Genomic DNA, 23,634 nt, shown 5'->3' with positions numbered 1-23,634 from the left:
TTTGACAAACTTCAGTTTCAGATAAAACAAACAAATGAGCTAAATCTTGTCTAACCTAAGATTCAGATAAAAACAAAAAGTTAAATTTTGAGTAACAATAGATTCAGATGGAAAGAAAACAGCTAAATCTTGACTAAGAATAGATTCAGATGAAAGCAAAACAGATAAATCTTTACAAACTTGACATTTAGATAAAAACAAAACAACTAAATCTTGACTATCTCCTGATTCGGAAAAATACAAAACAGCTAAATCCTAAATCTTAACAAACTTCAGATTCAGATAAAATTAAAACAGTTAAATCTTCACTAATTACACTCAGATAAAAATAAAAAAGCTAAATCTTGACAAACTTAAGACACAGATAATAAGAAAACACCTAAATTTTGACTAACAATAAACTCATATGGAAACAAGACAACTAAATCTTTACTCACTTGAGATTAATAAAAAAGTAAAACAGCTAAATCTTGACAAACAATAGATTCAGATGGAAAGAAAACAGCTAAACCTTGACAAAAATTAGATTCAGATGGAAAAAAACAGCTAAATCTTAACTAAATTGAGATTCAGAAAATAACAAAACAGCTAAATCTTGACAAAGAATAGATACAGATGGAAACAAAATAGCTAAATGTTGACTAACTTGAAATTCAAAAAAAAAAACAGCTAAATCTTCACTAACTCCAGATTCAGATGAAAATAAAACAGCTAAATCTTGATAAACTTGAGATTCAAATAAAAAGAAAAAACCTAAATTTTGACTAACAATAGATTCAGATGGAAACGAAATAGCTAAATCTTGACTAAATTGAGATTAAGATGAAAACAAAACAGCTAAAACTTGATTAACTTGAGATTCAGATAAAAACAAAACAGCTAAATCTTCACTCACTTAAGATTCAGAAAAAATAAAACAGCTAAATCTTCACTAACTCCAGATTCAGATAAAAACAACAGCTACATCTTGACAGACTTGAGATTCAGAAATAAGAAAACAGCTAAATTTTGGCTAACAATAGATTCAGATAGAAACAAAACAGCTAAATCTTTACTTATGCCAGATTTAGATAAATACAAAACAAGTAAATCTTGACTCACCTGAGATTCGTGGTAAAGGACTCAGCTGTTATGACATTCAAAGAATTATATGGAAACATGGAAAGGCAACCAAATAAACAGGAAAGGATAAGGTTGTGTGTCCTATTCTTGACAATCCATATCAGAAAGACACTTACCCCAGCCAATGCCATTCCTCCTGCTGTGAAAAGTGAACCAATTCATTAGACATAAAATATTTACTCAAAATGGTATTTATATATAATATTTAAAGACAGGAATATAACTGTAATATAAGGTGATTTACAGGTCAATACATCATATTTTGTAAATGTTATAGCATAGGAAATTAAAGTGTGCAATGTGCATAGAAATATCACATTTGTCACACGTTGCTGGTAGACAAACCATCATGGCTTTTTCGTACATTTCCAAATGAGTATTAACCCATTCTCAATAAGCTGCATATAATATACAGGAGTTTATATACACATCTGCACACATTAAGTATTTACCCTATAACTTTAGATTCAGTACATGCACCTTCACAAAATGTGACAGATGTTTCATAAAGATTGCAAGTGTTTCATACACACACACACAAAATCAATTTTTTTAATGAACTGTTTTTACTAAACATTTGTTTTGTGAAAATATTGTGCCTGTTTCTTTACTAGTACATGCATGAAATGATTTCATGTTATGATTAATAAAAGTAATATTTATCCCACAAACATCAAATATTTTCATAATCTCTCAGACCTTCTAAATACATTTCAAATGTTTGTTTTCAGTAAGACTTTATGTATTATGTATACTTTAAATATAGGGGTCTGTCATTTGACCAACCTTGTAACCATCATAAAGAAATTAGAAAATAAATATAAATTATGTTTTTTGTGCTATAATTACTAAATATTATAACATTAAAATACAAATCTTTAGTCTGAGTCACTTAAGTCTCATAATACTCTATATGACAATATACATTCATTATTTTTTATTAACCTTCCAGTCATGATTGTCTAACATTGCATAACTTGCATTAACGTGCCCCTTGTGCACTCAGGTCACGTATCTGGTAATAAAAGAGTGACCTTTAGTCTTACCTGTCTTGGCTGTGTTTTAGTGTACTGGTATTTTGTAATATACAATTACATTTCAATTATTGTACATTATATATATGCATATAAATTATTACTATTTAAACAAATTATTAAAGTATTTTTCTTAAAATACAGAACAATAAATCAATAAGTAAATTAAACAATTATCTCTTCTCACTATGACTTTTGCACTTAGTTGTTGCTGAACATAGGTTGCTAAGCCTTTTAATATTTTGAACATGAAGAATATCAAACAAAAATTTTTTTAGGTTTTTACATAAACAGTTGAATAATCATAAATTATAAATAACTGCACTGATAACATAAAATTCCACTATAATATATTTACCTTAGTAACTAAGATGTATTTAGATTTTAAAAAAGTATGAAACTTCATGCAGACTAAAGACACAATCTACCTTCTTGAAATCTTGGATCAAAAGAATGTGGTAACCTTTTAACAGTGGCTGAGAAATCCACTAGGGAGAAATACAGAGCTGACAATTGGTTATTGACATGTCATATATTGTAGTAAGAGTGCATAAGGGACTGTTTCTAAAAATGGAAATAAATGAAAAGAGCCACCGTGTTTGCTTCAGTACATAAACCATATCACAACAAAATAAAAAGAAGGTTTTTATTTTATATTCTAGCTTGTCAATATTAATAATTTCAGTTCCTAATTTGCATGAAATGAAAGACTTTGTATTTTGACTTCACAAACATCTAATTTTAAACAGTGCTGCATTCAACATACCATGTGACTCACTAAAATCTATATTAAGATGTGTTCTTTTAATATCTACTTTTAAATTACGAAATTAACTGATTATTAAAGATTGAATTATAATCTACAACTTGATACCAAACTTATTGACATAAATTCATAAAATAGTAGTTCAAAAAACTTTGAATGTAACTCAACAAACACAATGACATGGCCTTTGACCTGTGACCTGTTGCAAAAGGATTAATGGGCATGCTGATCACAATGTAGCTAATTCAACTAACACAAAACTGACAAATGTGCAGAGAGGCAGATTAGTAAAAGGTTACAACAACAAAATATGCAGAATTCTCTTAATGCCATAAAGAGTGTAACATCTACTCTGTGACAAGAATGAAAATAAATATTTAAAAATAAAACAACAAATACTTTAAAATATCTCAAAATAAAATCCAAGAATACATCAAACAAACATAAAGCAAAGAAAACCTAAAAATAAAATATAGAACAACTAAAATAGGAACCAAACATAAACTACCTAACATTGAATACTCACACAGGAAAATCCTGCGAGCTTGATGGATGAACAAAATGGTTATCACATTTGACGGAAGATTAGATAAAGAAATGATAAAGCTGTCCAAAAATACTTTCGTGTCCACAGAATTACCACAATTGTATAAAGAACTGTTTGTATTTATGATTTCTACAGGTAGGCTGCATACATCAACTTCACTGTTGTTATGCAACTGAGCATATTTTGTCATTCGATTGAACAGTTCTGGAAACCACATCCATAAACCATAGTAGCTGGAAATATAAAAATTAAATACAATCATGCACACTTTACATATAACAGATAAACCATTATAACAAGTCACAGGTTCCATGGGAAGAAACAGACTTCCAAAATTCTTTGTGACTGACAAAGCAGAAAGAGAGACTTTTCTGAAAATGATAAAGTCAAAAAATCTAAAGATAAAAGTTAATGTACCTGTTATGTCTACAAATATAACTTTTGATATATTTGAAATACCAACTAATAGTTTAAAGTAATTATTGATCATTCAGATGAGACATACTTAAAACAGGAGTAAAAAAATTATAAAAATATGTTTCTATCTCTACATTCCTTCAGTCAAACATCCCACTACACTAGCTACATTCTTCTTTCTGCCTCTGTATTTCTTGATGCTTTCTTTCCTCCCAGAAACATAATAATGTGTTGAAGATTACTACAACTAAATTGACACTAATTATTACAAAAAGCTGATTGTCTTCATATGTGTTTACATTGTGTTATATCAAAACTTAACTTACCCAAAAGCCAAAGTAAAATTAATCACCAGTAGTATGACTGAGGGTCTTCTGTTTGGTGGTACAAACAAATCTGCAGTCTGTTGAATCATCTACTTAAATAAATATACATCTTTAAAATCTAAACTGCAATGAGCTAATATTTCACTTTGAAAACAACTACATAGCCATTTATACAGATTATCTCATAAACATGCTTGTAGTCAGTGGATCAACAATTATTAAACACACCATATCTTCTTATTGTACCACAAACATTCAATGTACCATATTTTTTTGTCATATGACAAACATTCAATGTACCATATGTTTTGGTCATATCAAAAACATTCAACGTACTATATTGTTTGGTTATACCACAAACATTCAATGTAACATATCATTTGGTCATATCACAAACATTCAGTGTAACATATCGTTTGGTCATACCACAAACATTCAACATACTATATATTTTTATCATACTACTAATATTAAATGTTATCTATGCTATATGTTTTTCAACACGTTCAAAGTTATAATTTTCCTGTACTTAAAATGCATTTCTGATAGGTACTTACCTCCTCTAACGAAATTATTCTTGTTTGTTCCTGCCCTCTACATTCAAACTTTTTATTATGAATGCTACATGCCTTCTGTACCCCTCTGTTGGAATCAAATGAATCTCACATGTTTTATTTAAATCATCATGCATCACTTCTCCACCAATAGTTGAACAGTACACAGTCACATGATGCATGTGACTCCCTCTATGTAGATCTACTGAGCTATCACTTCAAAGTTTGGCAGAAATGAGTGGGAAGGAAAAGTGGGAAGTATGAGAAGAGAAAAGTACCTATAATAAATACATTTTCAAAAAAGAGAATTATAGTTTCTGATATGGTTCTTACCTTCACTTACAATATTACCTAACACCCCACACTGATTAGTACAAGGGAAGGATGTAAGGAAAGAACAAACATACTTCTCAAAAGCACTCAAAGATATTTTCATAAAGAAAAGTCAGATCCAAAGAGGTGGAACTGCACCATTTCTGATCCAGATAAACTCTTTGTCCATTTGTGTAATGTGTAAGAAATCAGGACAAAAAATAAGAGGATCACATCTAAGAAAATTCAGTAGAAAAGATATAGTACCTACATCCCACAGTAAGAAAACTGGGTAAACAACATGGATCCTATGGTGTCGAGTTGCTATGGCTCAAGAGACTGTACTCAGTAAGTCAACTACATCCCAAACCTCCTCATGAGGTACCAGCATCCATGTAAGGATAGGTTGAGGATCATGGTGTCTTAACCTCAAGCACAAGACTGGTTGGTTGGTTTTGTGTTTCATGGTGCAAAGTTAAAATTAAGGAAAAATTATTCAAATTTGTAAAAAGAAAATTGAGGTAAAGCAAAACACAGTTTAATTTTTAATTAAAAACATAAATCCAATTTTTATATCTAGTTTACAGCAATAGGAGAGAAATTACAATAATACAATTGTAAACGACTTTCTGTAGCATAAAGATAATCATTATAAGTCACCAGGATGACCAATGGGTATTTCAAAAATCAGCATTATTCACCTGAAGTTGGCCTTTCCAGTCCTGGTTTTGAGTTATTTGACATTATGGCCATTTTTAATTTAAAATCAAGCTTGATGTACTTTGATTCTTAAAAGGGAACCACATTTAAAAAGTGTCTAATGTATAAATTAAAACACTTAAAGGGCATTAAAAAGAGTAATGGCTTTTAAAAAACTAAAACATTTCTAAGGTGGACAGTGTCACCATCACCAATAACACTGGATAATGTTATAGGTAAATCTTTGGACAAAACATGTTTAACATATTACGATCATTATGACTCTCAACAATGGCAAGACAGTAAAATGTGGCTTATTGTGACCTGAGTGTTACCCAGACAACACATTGGTGCATCAGTCTCAAATAAAATAAAATGATGAGTTAAAAAACTGTGACTAATGTGTTGTCTTGTTTAGACAACTTCCTCTTTCTGATCCTTATGGAAGCAAGATGGCCAAAATTCAATAAGAAGGTTTAATTTGGAAAACCTTGTTTTCTCATTGCTCACTCCAAGTCAACTGGCACGGAGTCAAGCCTTGAATACAGGACTATAGTCCATGTATGGAACAGGCACAGCAGTGATAGTGTCAGAGCAGATAGATATAGCTGCAGTGTCTGTGAGCTCGTTCCCACAAATACCAACATGGCTCGGTATCCAAAAAACTGAGTAGAAGTAGATGTTAAAGAGAAATGAACCAGTTGGTTTTGAATATCAGCGAGAACAGGGTGTGAACTAACATGAAGCGATTCCATTGCTAGTAGAAAACTAAGCGAGTCAGTATAAATAGTGCAGTTTGAATACTGCTTTGCTTCTATGTGATCCAGGGCTAGAGAAATGGCATACAGTTCAGCATTGAACACAGAAGCTGTAGAGGGGATTCTGTGCACAACCAACGAACCACAACAAACCATGGCAGAGCCCACACAGTCATCTGATTTTAAACCATCTGTATAAATAGGAATGGAAGGATGGTTCGAAAGATGTTCAGCAAATGAAAGACAGTATTTCCAATCAAGAGTGTCTACTTTTCTCAGATGACTTAAAGATAGGTCACAATTAGAGACTGTAATAAGCTATGGTGGGATGGGCTGACCAGTGGATACAGCAATGTTATCCAAGGACAAACCCAATTAATCCAACTGTGCCTGGATACAAAGGCCAAAAGGAGCAATGGTAGATTGTCTGTTCTGAAAAAGTATGGCCCACCAAGGAAGGAAAACACAACCCCATGTGGGATGATTTGGTAAGGAACAAAGTTTTGAAGCATATATTAAAGACAGTTGCAAATGGCAGAGGTGCAAAGGAGTTTCATGAGGCTCTATGTATAAGCTCTGAAATGGAGAAGTGCAGAAAGCCCTGGTGCAGTGCAGAAGTCTCTGATGATGAACAGGGCACAGTATCTTCAAGGCTAAGGTCCTGGCAGAGCCATAGACCAATAACCCATAGTCTAGTTTCAATCAAATAAGAGTACGATCTATCTTTAGCATAGAACATCAATCCTCTACTCAAGTGGTGGAAGAGAGGACATGGAGGATGTTCAGTGTTATTGTACATTTGACCAGTAGCTGCTGGATGTGTGGTATAAAGGTCAGCTTACAGTCAAAGATAAGCCCCAAGAACTTTATCTCAGAGACAACAGGTAGCATAACTTCCCCGATACAGATTTCAGGATCAGAATGAATACCCCATTGGTGGCAAAAGTGCATGCAAGTGGTGTTAGAGAGAGAGAAATTAAAACCATTTGCTATGGTCCACTTCAGAAAATGAACAAGGGCAGTGTGTAGCTGCCATTTAATATATCTCATGTTCAACAACTGACATGAAATGTGAAAGTAGTCGACATAGATCCCGTTTGTAACATTAAGATGCCGTTCAGTGATGGCATTAATCTTTATACTGTAAAGTGCAACACTCAAAATTCAGCTCTGAAAGACTCCAAGTTCCTGTAGAAAAGAAAGGGAAAGTGTCAAACCCACATAAACTTGAAATTGCCTGTCTATTTAAAAAATTTTAATAAAAATGGGCAAATGGCCATGTTACCCAAATGTGTGGAGGTCTCGCAAAATGCCATACCTCTATGTTGTATCATAAGCCTTCTCAATGTCAAAGAATATTGATACAAGATGTTGTCATTTGAGAAAGGCTTCTCTGATTGACATTTTAAGTCAAATCAGGTATTCTATGGTGGAGCACTGTCGTCAGAACCCACACTGGGTGGGTGAAAAAAGGTTGTTTGATTCGAGGAACCAAACAAGATGAACATTAACCATCCTCTCTAAGGTCAAAATCTGACTGTATTGGCAGGTTTTAGAAATGTTTCCTGTAAGGAAAGGCATACAGGATGGTAGGAACCAAACACCGCTTTGAGGTCATCCAGATTAGAATGTAAACCTCGACAGTTCCATTGTATCAAGGTCACCATTTTTATTTATGTGTAGACAAATTAGGTGGAGAATCCTTCTGTTTATGGCCATATCTTTTTTCTTTATTGTCTTTATTCAAGAGGGGTCTATCAACCTCTGTGGATCCTGCCCTGGGTCAGTTGAGCAGTTCTTTGTTGTTGGAAGAGGATTCCAGTGACTGAGGACATGAATGAGAGATCATTTTGCGTCTTGGAGTGTGAGAAGAAGATGTACCCGAGGAAATGCCCATACCCGGAACTAAAGGAAGAGGACCTTGGGGTTTGCTGGAATGTATGTTAGGGATAGAGATGGGTGTTGACGTTGATTCATCAACTTTTTTACCATGGAGGTCAAAAGACTTTTCATATGGTTTGAGAATGATTCTTTTGGAGGCACAGAGAGATCCGTCTGCATTCCCACTGTAGTAGTGGAATGAAGTGCAGCAGCATACATGTGAGATGAAGTGGTGAACAGCAACTTTCGAGCCTCAGGGTAAGTAACGTTTTGAATCATCTTCAAATTCTGCATCTCTTTTTCTTCCAACCATTTAGGGCAAGAATGAAAGTAGGATGGGTGAGAGTCATTGCAGTTGACTCAATTAAGGTCCATTTCACGCTCATGGGCATCATGGTCCTTGCCACCACAACAAGCACACGTCAAGGAACCCCAAATGTCTTTGGATGACCGAACCACTGACACTGGAAACATCTGAAATGGTTTGGAATACATGACCATACCTTGCAATTAAGATAACTTGCCTTAATGGTGGCAGGTAGATACAGTAATGTTAATGTTAAAATGAAGACATTGGTCAGCATCATAATTCCATCTTTGTGAGTAGAGATACACCTCACTGCAGAAACTTCTTGGGTGGAGAAACCAGAGAGAACCTCTGATTCGGGGATGTTCTTCAAATGCCTTTCAACAATAACTACTCAAAGTAGCATGAGGCGTAATCTCATTAGGTGCATCACCAATCACCTCTGAATGTAAGAGGAGTTCACTGTGTTGAAATGAGGATGTTTCCATCAATGTCACCAGAATGTAGCTTTTCGACTGACTCTGAAGAGCCAGCAAGTCCCTCTAGTCCCTTCTGAATAAAAAATGGAGACATATGTTCTGAGGGTTTGTCTGAAAGAGAATGTAGTATAAGAAAATGAGGAACAGGTGTTACAGATTTTGAAGATTGCTACTCAGAATTTTCAAGATGTGGTCGTTTACCAATGGACTATTTTTTTTAAGGTTTTATTTGGAGGATCCATAATGAAAAAAGAATGCTTCAGTGCCCACTGATCTAACCCACCATGGAGTTCTATGAGGGGACACATTACAATGCCAAACAAGGACACTGCAGCAATGCCAGGGTTTTGTGAGCACTATACCTGAACACCAGCATTAGATACAATGTCAGAACCTGTTGAGAACATCCAACTTGTACTTGGTTAACCCTAGCCCAAGTCAAACAGCCAACTGACCCTAGGGGACCCACTCCAAGGCTGCCCATCTACAGGAATTTGAGTCCAAAGTGGTGTGTTGGGTTGGACCCCTCAACCACTAGGATCCTCTCCTCCCCTTCATGAATCACCACATACAGCAAACATGTGAGTGGATGTTTAGATCCCAGAGGAGGTAAACTGAAAGAACAGAACCTTCCCTGGGAGGCCCCCTTACCAAGTACAGGAATCCATACCAAAAGGCAAGCCTAAGAACTAGAGTATTGAGACCCATGATGATCCTGAATATGACACAGAATTATTTCTAAGCTATCAGTCTGGGAATTTTAATTCCTGTATCTAAAGGAAGTCTAATGCATACAATCAACACTTCAACTATGAAACTGGTCAAAACAATCGAAAGGGCAGTAACATCCATATAATAAAAGAACAAGGGAGAGCCAAGGATAGAATCAGAACAATTCCATTTATCCCTGCTATGACCCACAATGCAGAAGGAGAAATCAAGGTAGTGAGACAGAAGACGCAAAGTCTATGTGAGGACTAGTGTTGATTGGTTCACTCTAAATCCAAAACCAGCCTGGAGGGGACTGACATACCCAAAATGGTAGGGTGAGGACACTCAACTGAAGGGTTAAACTGCATTTTGATGTTTCACTCTGTTGTATGTTTAATCACAGAATAGAGAACATCATTTCATCTACACCAGCAAAACACCACTGCCATATTCAGCAGGGTGCCTCAATGGTCAACCACTGAAATGGTTTTGTAAGTGGTAAGGACTCCTATACTCCACTAGAAAGAAGGCCAAGAATGTACTAAAAAGCTTGGAAAAATGTTGACAACCAGATAATGACAGTGCAACAAGTGATTATGATGCCCTACTTTGTAAAGCAGACCATAATTATTTATTCATTCAAGATATGAGAGAGGTGGGCACCTATCCCATTCTTCTTCACCCATGAAGACCATGGGTGGAATGGTCCAGGATGGTTTAATTCATGAAGCAAATATCATGATGTTATTCACCTTCAAATGATCTTGTGAAATACCCCATCTTAAAGGTGGGCATGCAAAACCATGAAAAGGAAAGTGCTAGGTAACATGGCATACAGTGTGGATTTAGTATAAAGAATACCTGATCAGGCCCCACTTGCCTCAGAAAAGTATCCATGTATTGAAAGTAGGAAGAATGGCCCCCTGAAAGAAAAGAAAGTATTAATAAAGGCTTACCCATTTGTCAGAGTTACACCAAAGCCTGAAATATAGCTACAGGTGAAAGGTGAAATCCCAAGGAAGCCAAAAACCGTGATATAATGTAAGTAAAGGTATATTAATGTAATAGGTTTGGTGCATATGCCCAATTGTATGATTTTGATCAAAGACCAGCAAAGATGAGAAGCAAGGGAAAAGGTGAGGTATTGAATCTGATGAGAGGTAACATTGAACCAAGCATTGTAGGAAATGTAGAATGCAGAATAAACCAAAAGGAGAAGGATATATAACTTAAGGAACAGGTAAAACAAAGAATTCAAGCAAATAGGTTTAAACAGAGGTAAAGAAAGAGAATGGAGGACAACATTAATATCCTAATCTGGAAGAGAAGGTTGATGAGTTTTGCAGAAATAGATTAACATGGTAAGTACAGGTAAAAGAAAAACTCTGAAGTAGCAAAAAAGATGAAATGTATATGATAAAGCTGTTTGATAACCTGAAATTGAGGAGACTGAAATCCACAATCCAAAAGCTATATGTGAAACTCAGAGTTACAAGCAATAGGAGGAAGAGTAGCAAAAAATTCCTAAGTGTGGGCCCATGTGTGAAAGACCTTTCACTTTCACTGATACACTTCCATGGAAGAAAGAAGGATGATTTTAGCCAAATGAAAAGCTACATGATGGAAGAAACCAGATCTCACCAAGGACCAGACAAAAGCCAGATGAAGACAAAGAACATCAAGTGCAGGATGAAGAACCATTGGTTGTGGTTAAAAAAGTCAGGTAATAAGGGAAGTGGTGCAGGAGAAAATAATATTAGTTGGAATAAATGAGGAAACCATGGTTGCAAAAGCAACACTACCCACAATTGGATAGGAAGATCAACATATAGGAATTTATGTGACCAATTCTAGCTTAAAGCATCTATAATCAAAGCTTGAGGTTAAGATACTGAAAACCAAAAGAGAGGTAACAGGTGATTAAGAGAAATGGCAAATGCAATGACATGTGGAAAACCCTACAGATTGCAAAACCACTTGAGAAGAGGATGAAGGGGCCACTCTGTTGGGTAAATCTTGTTGGGGTGGGAAACACAATCCACCGTGAGATTGAAAGCACCTGGGATGTGACACACAATTAAATAAATGTACTGCATGTAGGTCCAATATAGGCAATCTAATGCATAAAAAATGATTAATCTCAACCAGGTGCCTCCTTGGTGATTGATATAAACCACCACTGTTGAATTATTGGAATGAATCATTACCAGACATTGTCTGGTAATAGAAAGAAAGTGATCCAAAGCCTGACAAATGGCAAAAAAGAGAACTCTAGGACTTTGATATGTAAAAATTGTTTGTCAACAGGCCAATGACCCAAAGCCTTCTGGTGACTGACTCATTCACTCCAACCCTGAAGGAATGCATCCATAAACAGATGTAAATCTGGACAAGGAGGAACAAGCAGTACATCTACTGATATCAAGTTTTGTCCAACCACCAAAGGAGATAATCTACAAAGGAAGGCATAATGGAAATATTCAAGGGATCCTAAGCAAGGTTCCATTCATCATGTAGAGTCCACTTAAGACTGTGCACGTGTGCATGGTCAAGGGGGTTATCAGTGTCATAGAAGGCTACATCCCCAAAAGCAACAGAACCTTGCATGCAGAAAGTGAGGAAGCAGATAGAACATGGCAAACTGACAACTTCATAGAATGATGTTGAAGAGGAAAAGACTGTATGTACCTGACTGTGGTGAGTGTTGAAAAAGACATCTAAATCCACATGATATTGGGTAGGATGCAGGAAGGATTTCTCCATTTTGATTAACCAGCCTACCCAAGCAGCTTTGAGAAGGAGCTGACAAGTATGACTAGCCAACCCCAAGCAGCCAACTGTTCTTGTAGCAATAGATATGTAGTTTCAGGGCATAAAGATAGAGAAGAACAGCACTCACTACTCAACAAAGAACATAAAGAGCTAAAACTAGCCTAAAAGACAGGGTGCAAAATTGGTACAACACCCCTTGTGGACAAACCAAAGTTAAGGATAATATCATACAGACATGGGAATATGCAAATATGAATTAGAGAAGTCAATCTTGGTCATAGATCTGAAGAAAGTGCCCACTAAAGAGTGAAATATGGCTTCATGGTGAAATGTGGGAGGTGAAAGAAACAACTGATGTGGGACATATCACTGATAGGCCTCCAATCCCCATCTTTTTGGAAACCATAAACAGATGAGAGTTAAGACCCCAGTGAATGATGGAGAACAAATTTGATAGCCTATTGTGTGTGAAGGTGTTGTACCACCACTGATAGATGCTGGCAACTTATAGGATCCTGAGAAGAACTGAAGGAAATGGGTACTTGAGACAAGAAAGGTTGGCAAGAAATTGAATTTCGAGTCCCTCTGAAATAAAAAACCCAAACATCGGTGGTGAAAGGTCAGTGCCAATGAAATAATATTGGAACCCTGAACCCACCAGGTTCAGTTCCACTAGTCATTGGAACTGTTGGTGGAGTGTCATGCATTATAAAAAAAATGACAAACTGTGGTACCACAAAAAAGAAAAGGCTGGAAAGGGGAAGGACAAGAAACTGAAATCAGCACCACACTCAGCTCCAACTGAGATAAATGGGCTACCAGATGTGAAATAAATAGATTGTTGCTGGAAAGATACCACCCAAGACTCCAATGACTCTGGGATGATATTAAGGATGAAACATCTTAAAAACAGAGCCATACACAAATCCTGATGATAAGGAGCAGGTAGACTGTTCCAGACCTAGCAGGTCCCAATAACAGATAAACCATGTTTGCAAAACCAGAGCCAAAGACAACAAATGAGCCAACATGAAGTTAAGGAGGGGAAAAATATTTCCCTAAAAGCTTTCAGGATTTCTGTAAAAAGCCTCAGATGAGAGATGGATCATGGAAAGGTACCACAAAAGAGTTGAGAGGGTAAGACAGCAGTGAAAAATTTGCACCTGGGTGAGGCTATCAGGAGATTTGGATCCTGCTCACCAAACAATGGGTGAAAACAAGTCCAACAGTTGTTAGATGAGATAGGAAAAATCAGTCTTATGATATGTGAAGGCATACTGATCTGAAGCTCATGAGGACTCACCTAATTGAGAGACAAGTTATTCAGCAGGAACCCAAATGTCAGGGGACAAAAAAATTACTGAATATAATCAAGCAGTAAGGAAGGATATGAGTCATGAGATATTGGAGCAAGATAAATGATTACACACCTGAGAAATAAAGTAAAAAAAAAAAAACGTGAAAGGCCAAACAGAACCTTCAGAAAGGGTATGGGAAGGCCCAGCAAATTCAGGAGAAGGAAAGAGGCAATCAAAGTCTTTATTAGTCTACCCAGGTTCCACACATTCAGAAGGAATTAGGGCAATGTCTTCATATAAAGAATGTTCCATAGTGTTCAATATCAATGTGAATAAATGTAAAAAAATCTCCTGATGGGTCACCAGCACCTAAAACATGAGGTAAAGTGCCTGTTGAATGAGATTCCCAAAGTGGGAACAATAACTTCAGAATTCATGTCATAACAGTCAAGAAAAGCATTTAAAGTAACAATAAATGCAACCAGAGTATGGGTAAGAGCATCTGACTACTTTAAAATGTTTGAAGATATTGAAACTGAAGCTATTACAATAACTAAGTCAATCTAAAGCACTAGCCAAGGCAAAAAAAAAAATATGTGAGTGTAAGTACGCGCAAACTTCAAAATCATAGATCGGTAGAGAGAGTCACATGTATCATATGAATGTACTATATTCATATTGGTGGAGAAGAGACACAATGATTTGCATGAGACACATGTTACAATCACTTGATTTCAACAGGGGGTTGCAGAAGCCTGGTGGCATGCATAATAAAGCATTTGCATAAAGAAGGCAGGAACATGTATGACTAGCTAATCTTGTGAGTGTTAGGTAAATATCATTTTGCTTTTTTGATATTTCACACAAAGCTACACGAGGGCTATCTGTGCTAGCCGTCTTTAATTTGGCAATATAAGACAAGAGGGAAGGTAGCTAGTCATCACCACCCACTGCCAACTCTTGGGCTACTCTTTTACCAATGAATAGTGATAAAAGCATTATAGCACCCCCACAGCTGAAAGGGCGAGCATGTTTGGTGTGATGGGGATTCAAACCTATGACTCTCAAATTACGAGTCTAGCACCCTCACCACCTGGCCATGCTGGGCCTGGCAAGTATCATATTGGAAGTGTTATTTAGGTTACATGTTTTTCAACATGTTTAAATTGTTATTTAGGTCATATGTCATCTAAGTTACTTGTTTTTCAAAACAATGTGTTATATAAATTACTTGTTTTACAACACATTTAAAGTTTCATCTAAAGTATTTGGTTTCTAATATTATGGTAAAACTGTTAACAGGAATAATAAACATTTGTACAAATTGTAATCAGATAAGTTAATCAGTATACAAAGTTTTCTACTTTTATCAAGTTGTAAAATAATCTTTCAATACTTACACCCTGTGCAGTCTCTGTTGTAAATCTACACCAACCTGTGGAAGTGACTAAGTCAGGTTCAGATCCATCACTAACATCAGTATATAAGCCAGAAACCTGATTAAGTAAATGATGTATTTTTGTATTAAGGCTCATATTTAAAAAACATGTTCATAACTTACAAAAACAAATGTTTTAACTACACATACACATAAAATAATCATAAAATTATAACATGATTGAACTGAAGCAAAAATTTATGTGTACTATATAATTTACAAACTAAATATTGAGCAATATAATAAACCAACTAAATATTGAGTTACATAATCTACCAACTCAATGTAGGATTATACAATCTACTAACTAAGTACTGAGTTATATAGTCATCCATCTAAAATTAGAGTTATATAATCTATCAATTAAATGTGTAGTTACACAGTCAACCAATTAAATATTGGGTTACATATTCAATAAACTAAATATTGGGTGATACAGTCCAACAGTTGAAAGTGGAGTTACATAATATACAATTAAAATAGGGTTATATAATGAACCAAATAAAATTAGGGTTATATAAACTATCAACTAAATATTGAGTTATATAGTCTACCAAATAAAATTAGATTACATAGTCTACCAACTAAAATTGGTGTTACATAATAAACCAAATAAATATGGAGTTATGAAGTCAGTCAGTCATATGTGGTTTACATAAACAAACAAACCAAATCTGAGGTTTCATAACCAATACAATGTTGCTCTGTCTTTTCTCATGATGATGTATTTTTCAACCAAACAAGTTGTATCCCCATCAAACCACTTGATCATTAACCCTATTATAACTTATATCATTTTTTATTTGCATGTAGTTGCAGTCAACTTTGTTAATTTCAATATAAAGTTCAAGAGCTACAATGAGATGGAAAGTCAAACTCTTCAACTGCAATAATAACAGTATAAAGGTGTTTGTGTATATACATTACACCAACTAACACTGAATAACTCTTGCCCCAGTGAATCAAATCCTTCATCAAACTGCAGCAGCCAGCTCATTTTTGTACCTGCAGAGAACTTACATTTCAGTAATGTTTCTACTAACCAAAAAAATAATTAAACAAAAGTCTTGAAGTTATAGGGCTCACTTGTTCAACCAAGAATCTGATAGTATCTTTGTTATTTGTTACCATAACTACCCTGCAGTTCACTAATTTTAGAAATAATAAGAGAGTGAACTGATTTTGACAAGTAATGTAGCAGAAAATTTGAGAAAAAAATTATTACACATGAAAACTTTAATTGTTTGTAGTAAACGTGAAAAGCTTCATTTAGGTGTTGTGTTGATGAGCACACACCGATAGTCACTGATAACACTGTTTATGTGTTTGATACAGAATAATAAAGACTACCTGAAATGACACTGTTTACATGATTGATACAGAATATTAAAATCTACCTTATATGACAGTTTATATGTTTGCTAGAGAATATTAAAGCCTACCTTACATGACACAGTTTACATGATTGATACAGAATATTAAAGCCTACCTTATGACACTGTTTACATGATTGATACAGAATATTAAAGCCTACCTTATGACACTGTTTACATGATTGATACAGAATATTAAAGCCTACCTTATGACACTGTTTACATGATTGATACAGAATATTAAAATCTACCTTATATGACAGTTTAGATGATTGATACAGAATATTAAAGCCTACCTTATATGACACTGTTTATATGTTTGATACAGAATATTAAAGCCTACCTTATATGACAGTTTACATTATTGATACAGAATATTAAACTCTACCTTATATGACACTGTTTATATGTTTGATACAGAATATTAAAGCCTACCTTATATGAGACTGTTTTTATGCTTGATACAGAATATTAAAATCTACCTTATATGACACTGTTTATATGTTTGATACAGAATATTAAAGCCTACCTTATATGACACTGTTTTTATGCTTGATACAGAATATTAAAGCCTACCTTATATGACAGTTTACATGATTGATACAGAATATTAAAGCCTACCTTATGACACTGTTTACATGATTGATACAGAATATTAAAGCCTACCTTATGACACTGTTTACATGATTGATACAGAATATTAAAGCCTACCTTATATGACAGTTTAGATGATTGATACAGAATATTAAAGCCTACCTTATATGACAGTTTACATGATTGATACAGAATATTAAAATCTACCTTATATGACAGTTTACATGATTGTTACAGAATATTAAAATCTACCTTATATGACAGTTTAGATGATTGATACAGAATATTAAAACCTACCTTATATGACACTGTTTTTATGCTTGATACAGAATATTAAAACCTACCTTATATGACAGTTTACATTATTGTTACAGAATATTAAAATCTACCTTATATGACACTGTTTATATGTTTGATACAGAATATTAAAGCCTACCTTATATGACAGTTTAGATGATTGATACAGAATATTAAAGCCTACCTTATATGACAGTTTAGATGATTGATACAGAATATTAAAGCCTACCTTATATGACACTGTTTTTATGCTTGATACAGAATATTAAAACCTACCTTATATGACACTGTTTATATGCTTGATACGGAATATTAAAGCCTACCTTATATGACAGTTTACATTATTGATATAGAATATTAAAATCTACCTCATGACACTGTTTACATGCTTGATACAGAATATTAAAGCCTACCTCATATGACAGTTTACATTATTGATACAGAATATTAAAATCTACCTTATATGACACTGTTTTTATGCTTGATACAGAATATTAAAGCCTACCTTATATGACACTGTTTTTATGCTTCATACAGAATATTAAAACCTACCTTATATGACAGTTTACATTATTGATATAGAATATTAAAATCTACCTCATATGACACTGTTTACATGCTTGATACAGAATATTAAAGCCTACCTCATATGACAGTTTACATTATTGATACAGAATATTAAAATCTACCTTATATAACACTGTTTACATGTTTGATATAGTATATTAAAACCTACCTTACATGACAGTTTATATGTTTGATACAGAATATTAAAGCCTACCTTATATGACACCATTTATATGCTTGATACAGAATATTAAAGCCTACCTTATATGACACCGTTTATATGCTTGATACAGAATATTAAAGCCTACCTTATATGACACCGTTTATATGCTTGATACAGAATATTAAAACCAACCTTATATGGTACTTTTTTGCTTAGATTAGGTTTGTTTCTTTGATAAATTCCTTCTAGCACTGCTACTGCCTCCTGCTCCCTTCCTTTCTGAAATCATTTACACTAGTTTTTTATTGTTGTTTAATAAGAGACAGGTTATATTATTATCTTTAACAAAACTTGTGACAGGTTATATTACTGTCTTTAACAAACTTGTGACATGTTATTCTATTATCTTTAACAAACTGGTGGCATGTTATACTATTACCTTTAACAAACCTCTTGGCAGGTTATATTATTATTTCTAACAAGACATGAAAAACAGGTTATATAACTATCTTTAACAAGACATGACAAACAGGTTAATATTATATCTTTAACAAGACATGACAAACAGGTTAATATTATATCTTTAACAAGACATGACAAACAGATTATATTACTGTCTTTAACAAGACATGACAAACAGATTATATTACTGTATTTAATAAGACGTGACAAACAGGTTGTATTACTCTCTTTAATAAAACTTGTGACAGGTTGTATTACTGTTTTGAACAAGACATTAGATATTATTTATACTAATGTCTTTAACAAACTTGTGACAAGTTATATTTTCAACTTTAACAAATATTGTGACAGATTATATGAATGTTTTTAACAGAACTTGTGGCAGGTTATATTACTGTCTTTTACAAGACATAAGAAATAATTTACATTACTGTCTTTGACAAGACATGAGAAATAGGTTATATTATTATCCTTAACAACCCATGGCAGACAGGTTATATTACTATCTTTAACAGGACATGACAGACATGTTATATTACTATCTTTAACAAGACATGGCAGACATGTTATATTACTATCTTTAACAATTATCTGTTATAATAAAATATATTTGTGCTTAGCCACATAGAAAATAAAATATGTACAGTACCATACAAAAGTGTTAGGACAACAGAATATTTTGTCATTCTTTCCATTTTCTGGGATTAATTCTTCCATACCATTACAGAATGCAACTTTCAACACTATAGTAATGTTTCACTGATCCATGTTAACAACTGAATGAACCAGGGTGAGAATACTTACCATTCTTTAGAACATCCATATACTTGTACCAAGAGCATGTCATAAGGAATCTGCTTGAATGAACATACTGATCAAATTTAAATCTCAAAAAACTGTTATGGTATTTAAAACAGTGTCTTAGCTATATAGAAAGATACCAGTAAGGAGCTAGCACATAGTACTGGTATATGGTAGAAGAATTATATTTAACAGTGTTCATTAAATAAACTTTGATTAAAACAGTGCTTTACACTATATATTAAGTTTTGTTGTCACACTATGGCCCAGAAAAGCATAGGAAATTGTCAGTAAAGCAGAGAGTTAAGATAAAAGTTTTACACAATGATGGTTGGACTCCATGACAAATTGCTGCAGACTTGAAATGCTCCCCAAACACTGTCAAGTACACCCTAGATTGTGATACCTAGACAGGTAAATTTGAAAATAGGAAAGGAAGAGGCAGAACACTTAAACTCAATGATACTTATGTTAAGTATCTTTATTTACATAGCTGTTAGGACAGAATAAAGAGAGCCACTGATCTCAACCATCAGATAAATGATCATGTACCAAATGACAGAAAGGTATTCAGATATACAGTATCAAGAAGACTCAACAAGAATGTAATATCTGGTTGTGTAGCAGTTACAAAACCTTTATTTCGAACTCCAAATATCGTCAAGAGACAGAAGTTTGCTAAAAGTGCAAAACCTGGACTGTTGATGTTCGAAAAGGATGTTCATCTGGCAGAAGAAAGATATTTATTTCAATGCATAGCACCTACCATGAAGCATGGCGGAGGCAGTATGATGGTTTTGGGGTATATGTCTGCTGAGGTGACATGAGATATTTACAAAATAGATAGAATAATGGACCAGTGCAAGAACCATCAGATACTGATCTATGGTGGTATACCCAGTGGTTTGTGTATTATTAGTAAAGGATTCCACTAACTAGAAGGTAATTACCCCAAAAAACTATCATTCGCCCTATGCAGAAATTACTTGACTAAGAAAGAAGCTTCTGGAGTCATTCAAATGATTCAACAAACCCCCACTGAGCCCTAACCTCATCCAGATCTGGGATTTGACAGATCAAAAACTTGACAAATCAAAAGTTACTTTCAAAGAAACTTTATGAAAATGTATTAGAAATATTTGGAGCAAAATCCCAAAGGATATTTTAATTAATTATGTTGCAACAATGCCTGAAAGAGTGTCTGCAGTTATTAAAGCAAAATGTGGACAAACAAAGTATCAACTGTTTTCTGAACCCAAGCACTTACACTAAGTTTCTGTTGTACTAAATATGAAGATTTATCAAACTTTGATGTTTCACGTGTAATTTACCTTCCATTGTTCTTTAAAAGTAACCTGAAGTATAATTGTTGACTTTGTCCTAACAATTTCACAGTACTGTATAAATGCAAAGTTCATACAAAATGATAAAACACTGTAAAGTGGACTTTTCTTCTTCAGGGACAAACTTTCAAATTCACTCAGATTAAGGGGTTTCTATTACTTATATTAAGACATCTTGAATCCAGATATTTTTCTGATATCATAAATTAGTATTTTATATGAAACACACCTTCTTCTTTGATTTTATCTAGTGTGGAGATGAAAACATGATAAATATAATAACTGTGATTTGTTCTACTAATACATTTATAAGTAAACTTTTTATTGTATTTATTTATTAGTTTGTTTAATCCCAAGTCATGAACTGACAGAATAGAAGGAAAGAACTCCTGCTCTGGTCTGAATACTAGAATATTACCATCACTGATTGTGTGACCATGATCCTAATGTGCATGTTTCATGATACACTGTCTGAATATGCTTGCCATTGGGCCACACCTATCCATTCTTTAAATATGTAATCTCTAGGGTTACCATTGCATCGTAAAGGAATTTTTCAAACTTTCTCCAACCTGAAAGGTAAGTTGAAAACACAAACAGTTTTTAATCAACAGACACTCTAACCTTTTAAAGAGTTGATGAGAGACTGCAGGTGTATAATAACCACATTTTAAAAACTAAACATAAGGTAAAGTTTAGCCTTCCTGAATATCATTCACTCTACTCTTCACTAAATTTTACTAACATCCATCACTGTCTACAGTATAATTATTGATAAGTAATTCTATACTATTTTAGTACTTTTAATTTAAACAACAGGAGATAATTATAATTATTACCTTCAGTAAAAACATTGGACTCTCAGGAAAAAGTAGTAATGTGAGAGCAGACAAGATTGCAAAACTGGAACACACAACAACAAAGATTCGCCAGGAGTTAAAAACAAAATGTCCTGAAAAGAAACCGATGTGGACCTGTGGAATAATGATCCATGCCAGGGCTGTGTCAAGAAGATAAATAAATTATATTTATTACACAATTAGTTGCTTACAAAAAATATATGTGCACTGTAACTTGTACATATCTGTTTTTAAGATTTTAGTCATAGATCCCAAAAACTATAACAATAAATAATTTCATATTAACTCTAACAAAAAGTTACTACAGAAAATCAAAATAATCTTTCCAAAACTTTTAAAACATCTGAAGAAACATGTGTGATGAATCTTAACTAAAATCAGTTTTAAACAATTGAGAGGTTAAGTAGAACACATAAAAACCCATGTTGTCACATCCATCATGTTCCACCTTATGACACCTTTGTACAGTTTCAATTGCAAAAGACTCAGTCGTAAAATGATGTCATTTCCTAAGCACACCATTCCTCCCAACAATCCACCTATTGTGCAAGAACAACGGTTTCCCAACACCTACTTCAACAATCAAATCATAAAGAAATATATGAGCTCTGAAACCAGTAACTTACCTGTAGATCTTCATATTGAATAACATGTTTCATTCTCTAGCTGCTTGAGCTATGTCATGGTGAAACAAACATGTCCACAAAGCAAGATGTATGCATGTGACTCCTGCCACTTTTTCGAAAAGAGATCCTTCTTCATTATGTTGTGCACTGTTGCCAAGGATACATGAACAGCTTTTGCTACCAATCTCTGTTTCCACAAATTCTCACCTGTTAAAGTCAATGCACTTTACTTATCACACCTATCATAGTTCTTAGCTTGGATGTTTCATATTCAATTAAGTATAATGGATATCCTTGTCTTCAGAATTGTAAATCTCCAATCTCTTTGTGACTTGAGTGATTGTGTAAGAGAAGACTCTTTAATATTCTTCCCAACAGTGATCAACATTCAGTGGCACCAAACCACCAACAAAATGCCAAATGATATCAAAGTATAGTTCTGATACCTTCTGTTCCATCAGCTGTGGTTGTTCATTCAAATTATTTTAAAATAACACCTTCTGTTTTCCTTAATTAACATAAAATAGATAGCATAAAAATATGCTGACTAGTGCTGAAACTCGTACATACTTAGGCAGACATGTTACTAAACAAAACTTCACAGTTTAGTAAATCAAAATATTAATATCTTCTTCCATAAACACACCTGCTGTTACAATATTTCCAACCATCCAAAATGAGGCCAAAAAGCACATCTGACGAGGCCGGCTCTTTTCAGTTTGGAATTCAGCAAAGTAGGACCACACCACTGGAATGCTACCTCCAACGCTAGAAGATAAATAACATTAGGTAATTTAAAATAAATCAGCTATTAACACAAGATAGAATAATAATAAAAAGTTAACAATTAACAGTATTTTTTAGAGAAGATTGATATATAATAATTAATCTAATCACATTTGGAAGACACAACTTTCTTCTCCTTAGCTAAATTTTTAATGTTAAATGCAATGAAGAATCTAGAGGAAAACACACAAAACAGAGATTTTCTTTATCACAAAGATTTTGATACTGCACTAAGGTTCTAACATGGAAAAAAATATCATAAGCTTTTCAGATTATAAGTTTTATAAAAAGAGTAATTTCAAAATTCCTTGACCCTTGTGTGAGATTCAGTGTTTAAAATT

The 23,634-nt window shown here is 33.9% G+C and overlaps 1 protein-coding gene across 2 annotated transcripts in view; it reads right to left on the bottom strand.

The window, feature by feature from the left end:
* LOC143257918 (synaptic vesicle glycoprotein 2B-like) overlaps nucleotides 1-23,634 on the bottom strand; it is a 53,088-nt gene that overhangs the window by 14,053 nt on the left and 15,401 nt on the right. For both annotated transcript variants that reach the window (XM_076516966.1, XM_076516965.1), the window contains exons 5-11: nucleotides 23,154-23,275; nucleotides 21,861-22,021; nucleotides 18,608-18,694; nucleotides 15,384-15,479; nucleotides 4,213-4,301; nucleotides 3,449-3,702; nucleotides 1,102-1,261 (exon numbers count right to left, since the gene is read on the bottom strand). In XM_076516966.1, the coding sequence (XP_076373081.1) occupies nucleotides 1,102-1,261; nucleotides 3,449-3,702; nucleotides 4,213-4,301; nucleotides 15,384-15,479; nucleotides 18,608-18,694; nucleotides 21,861-22,021; nucleotides 23,154-23,275 (969 nt within the window). The remainder of the gene's footprint in view (nucleotides 1-1,101; nucleotides 1,262-3,448; nucleotides 3,703-4,212; nucleotides 4,302-15,383; nucleotides 15,480-18,607; nucleotides 18,695-21,860; nucleotides 22,022-23,153; nucleotides 23,276-23,634) is intronic.

Source organism: Tachypleus tridentatus, chromosome 7, assembly GCF_004210375.1.
Source record: "Tachypleus tridentatus isolate NWPU-2018 chromosome 7, ASM421037v1, whole genome shotgun sequence".
NCBI classification, from domain to species: domain Eukaryota; kingdom Metazoa; phylum Arthropoda; class Merostomata; order Xiphosura; family Limulidae; genus Tachypleus; species Tachypleus tridentatus.
Note: the sequence above shows the minus strand (reverse complement) of the source record. Positions and strands in the feature narration are given on the sequence as shown.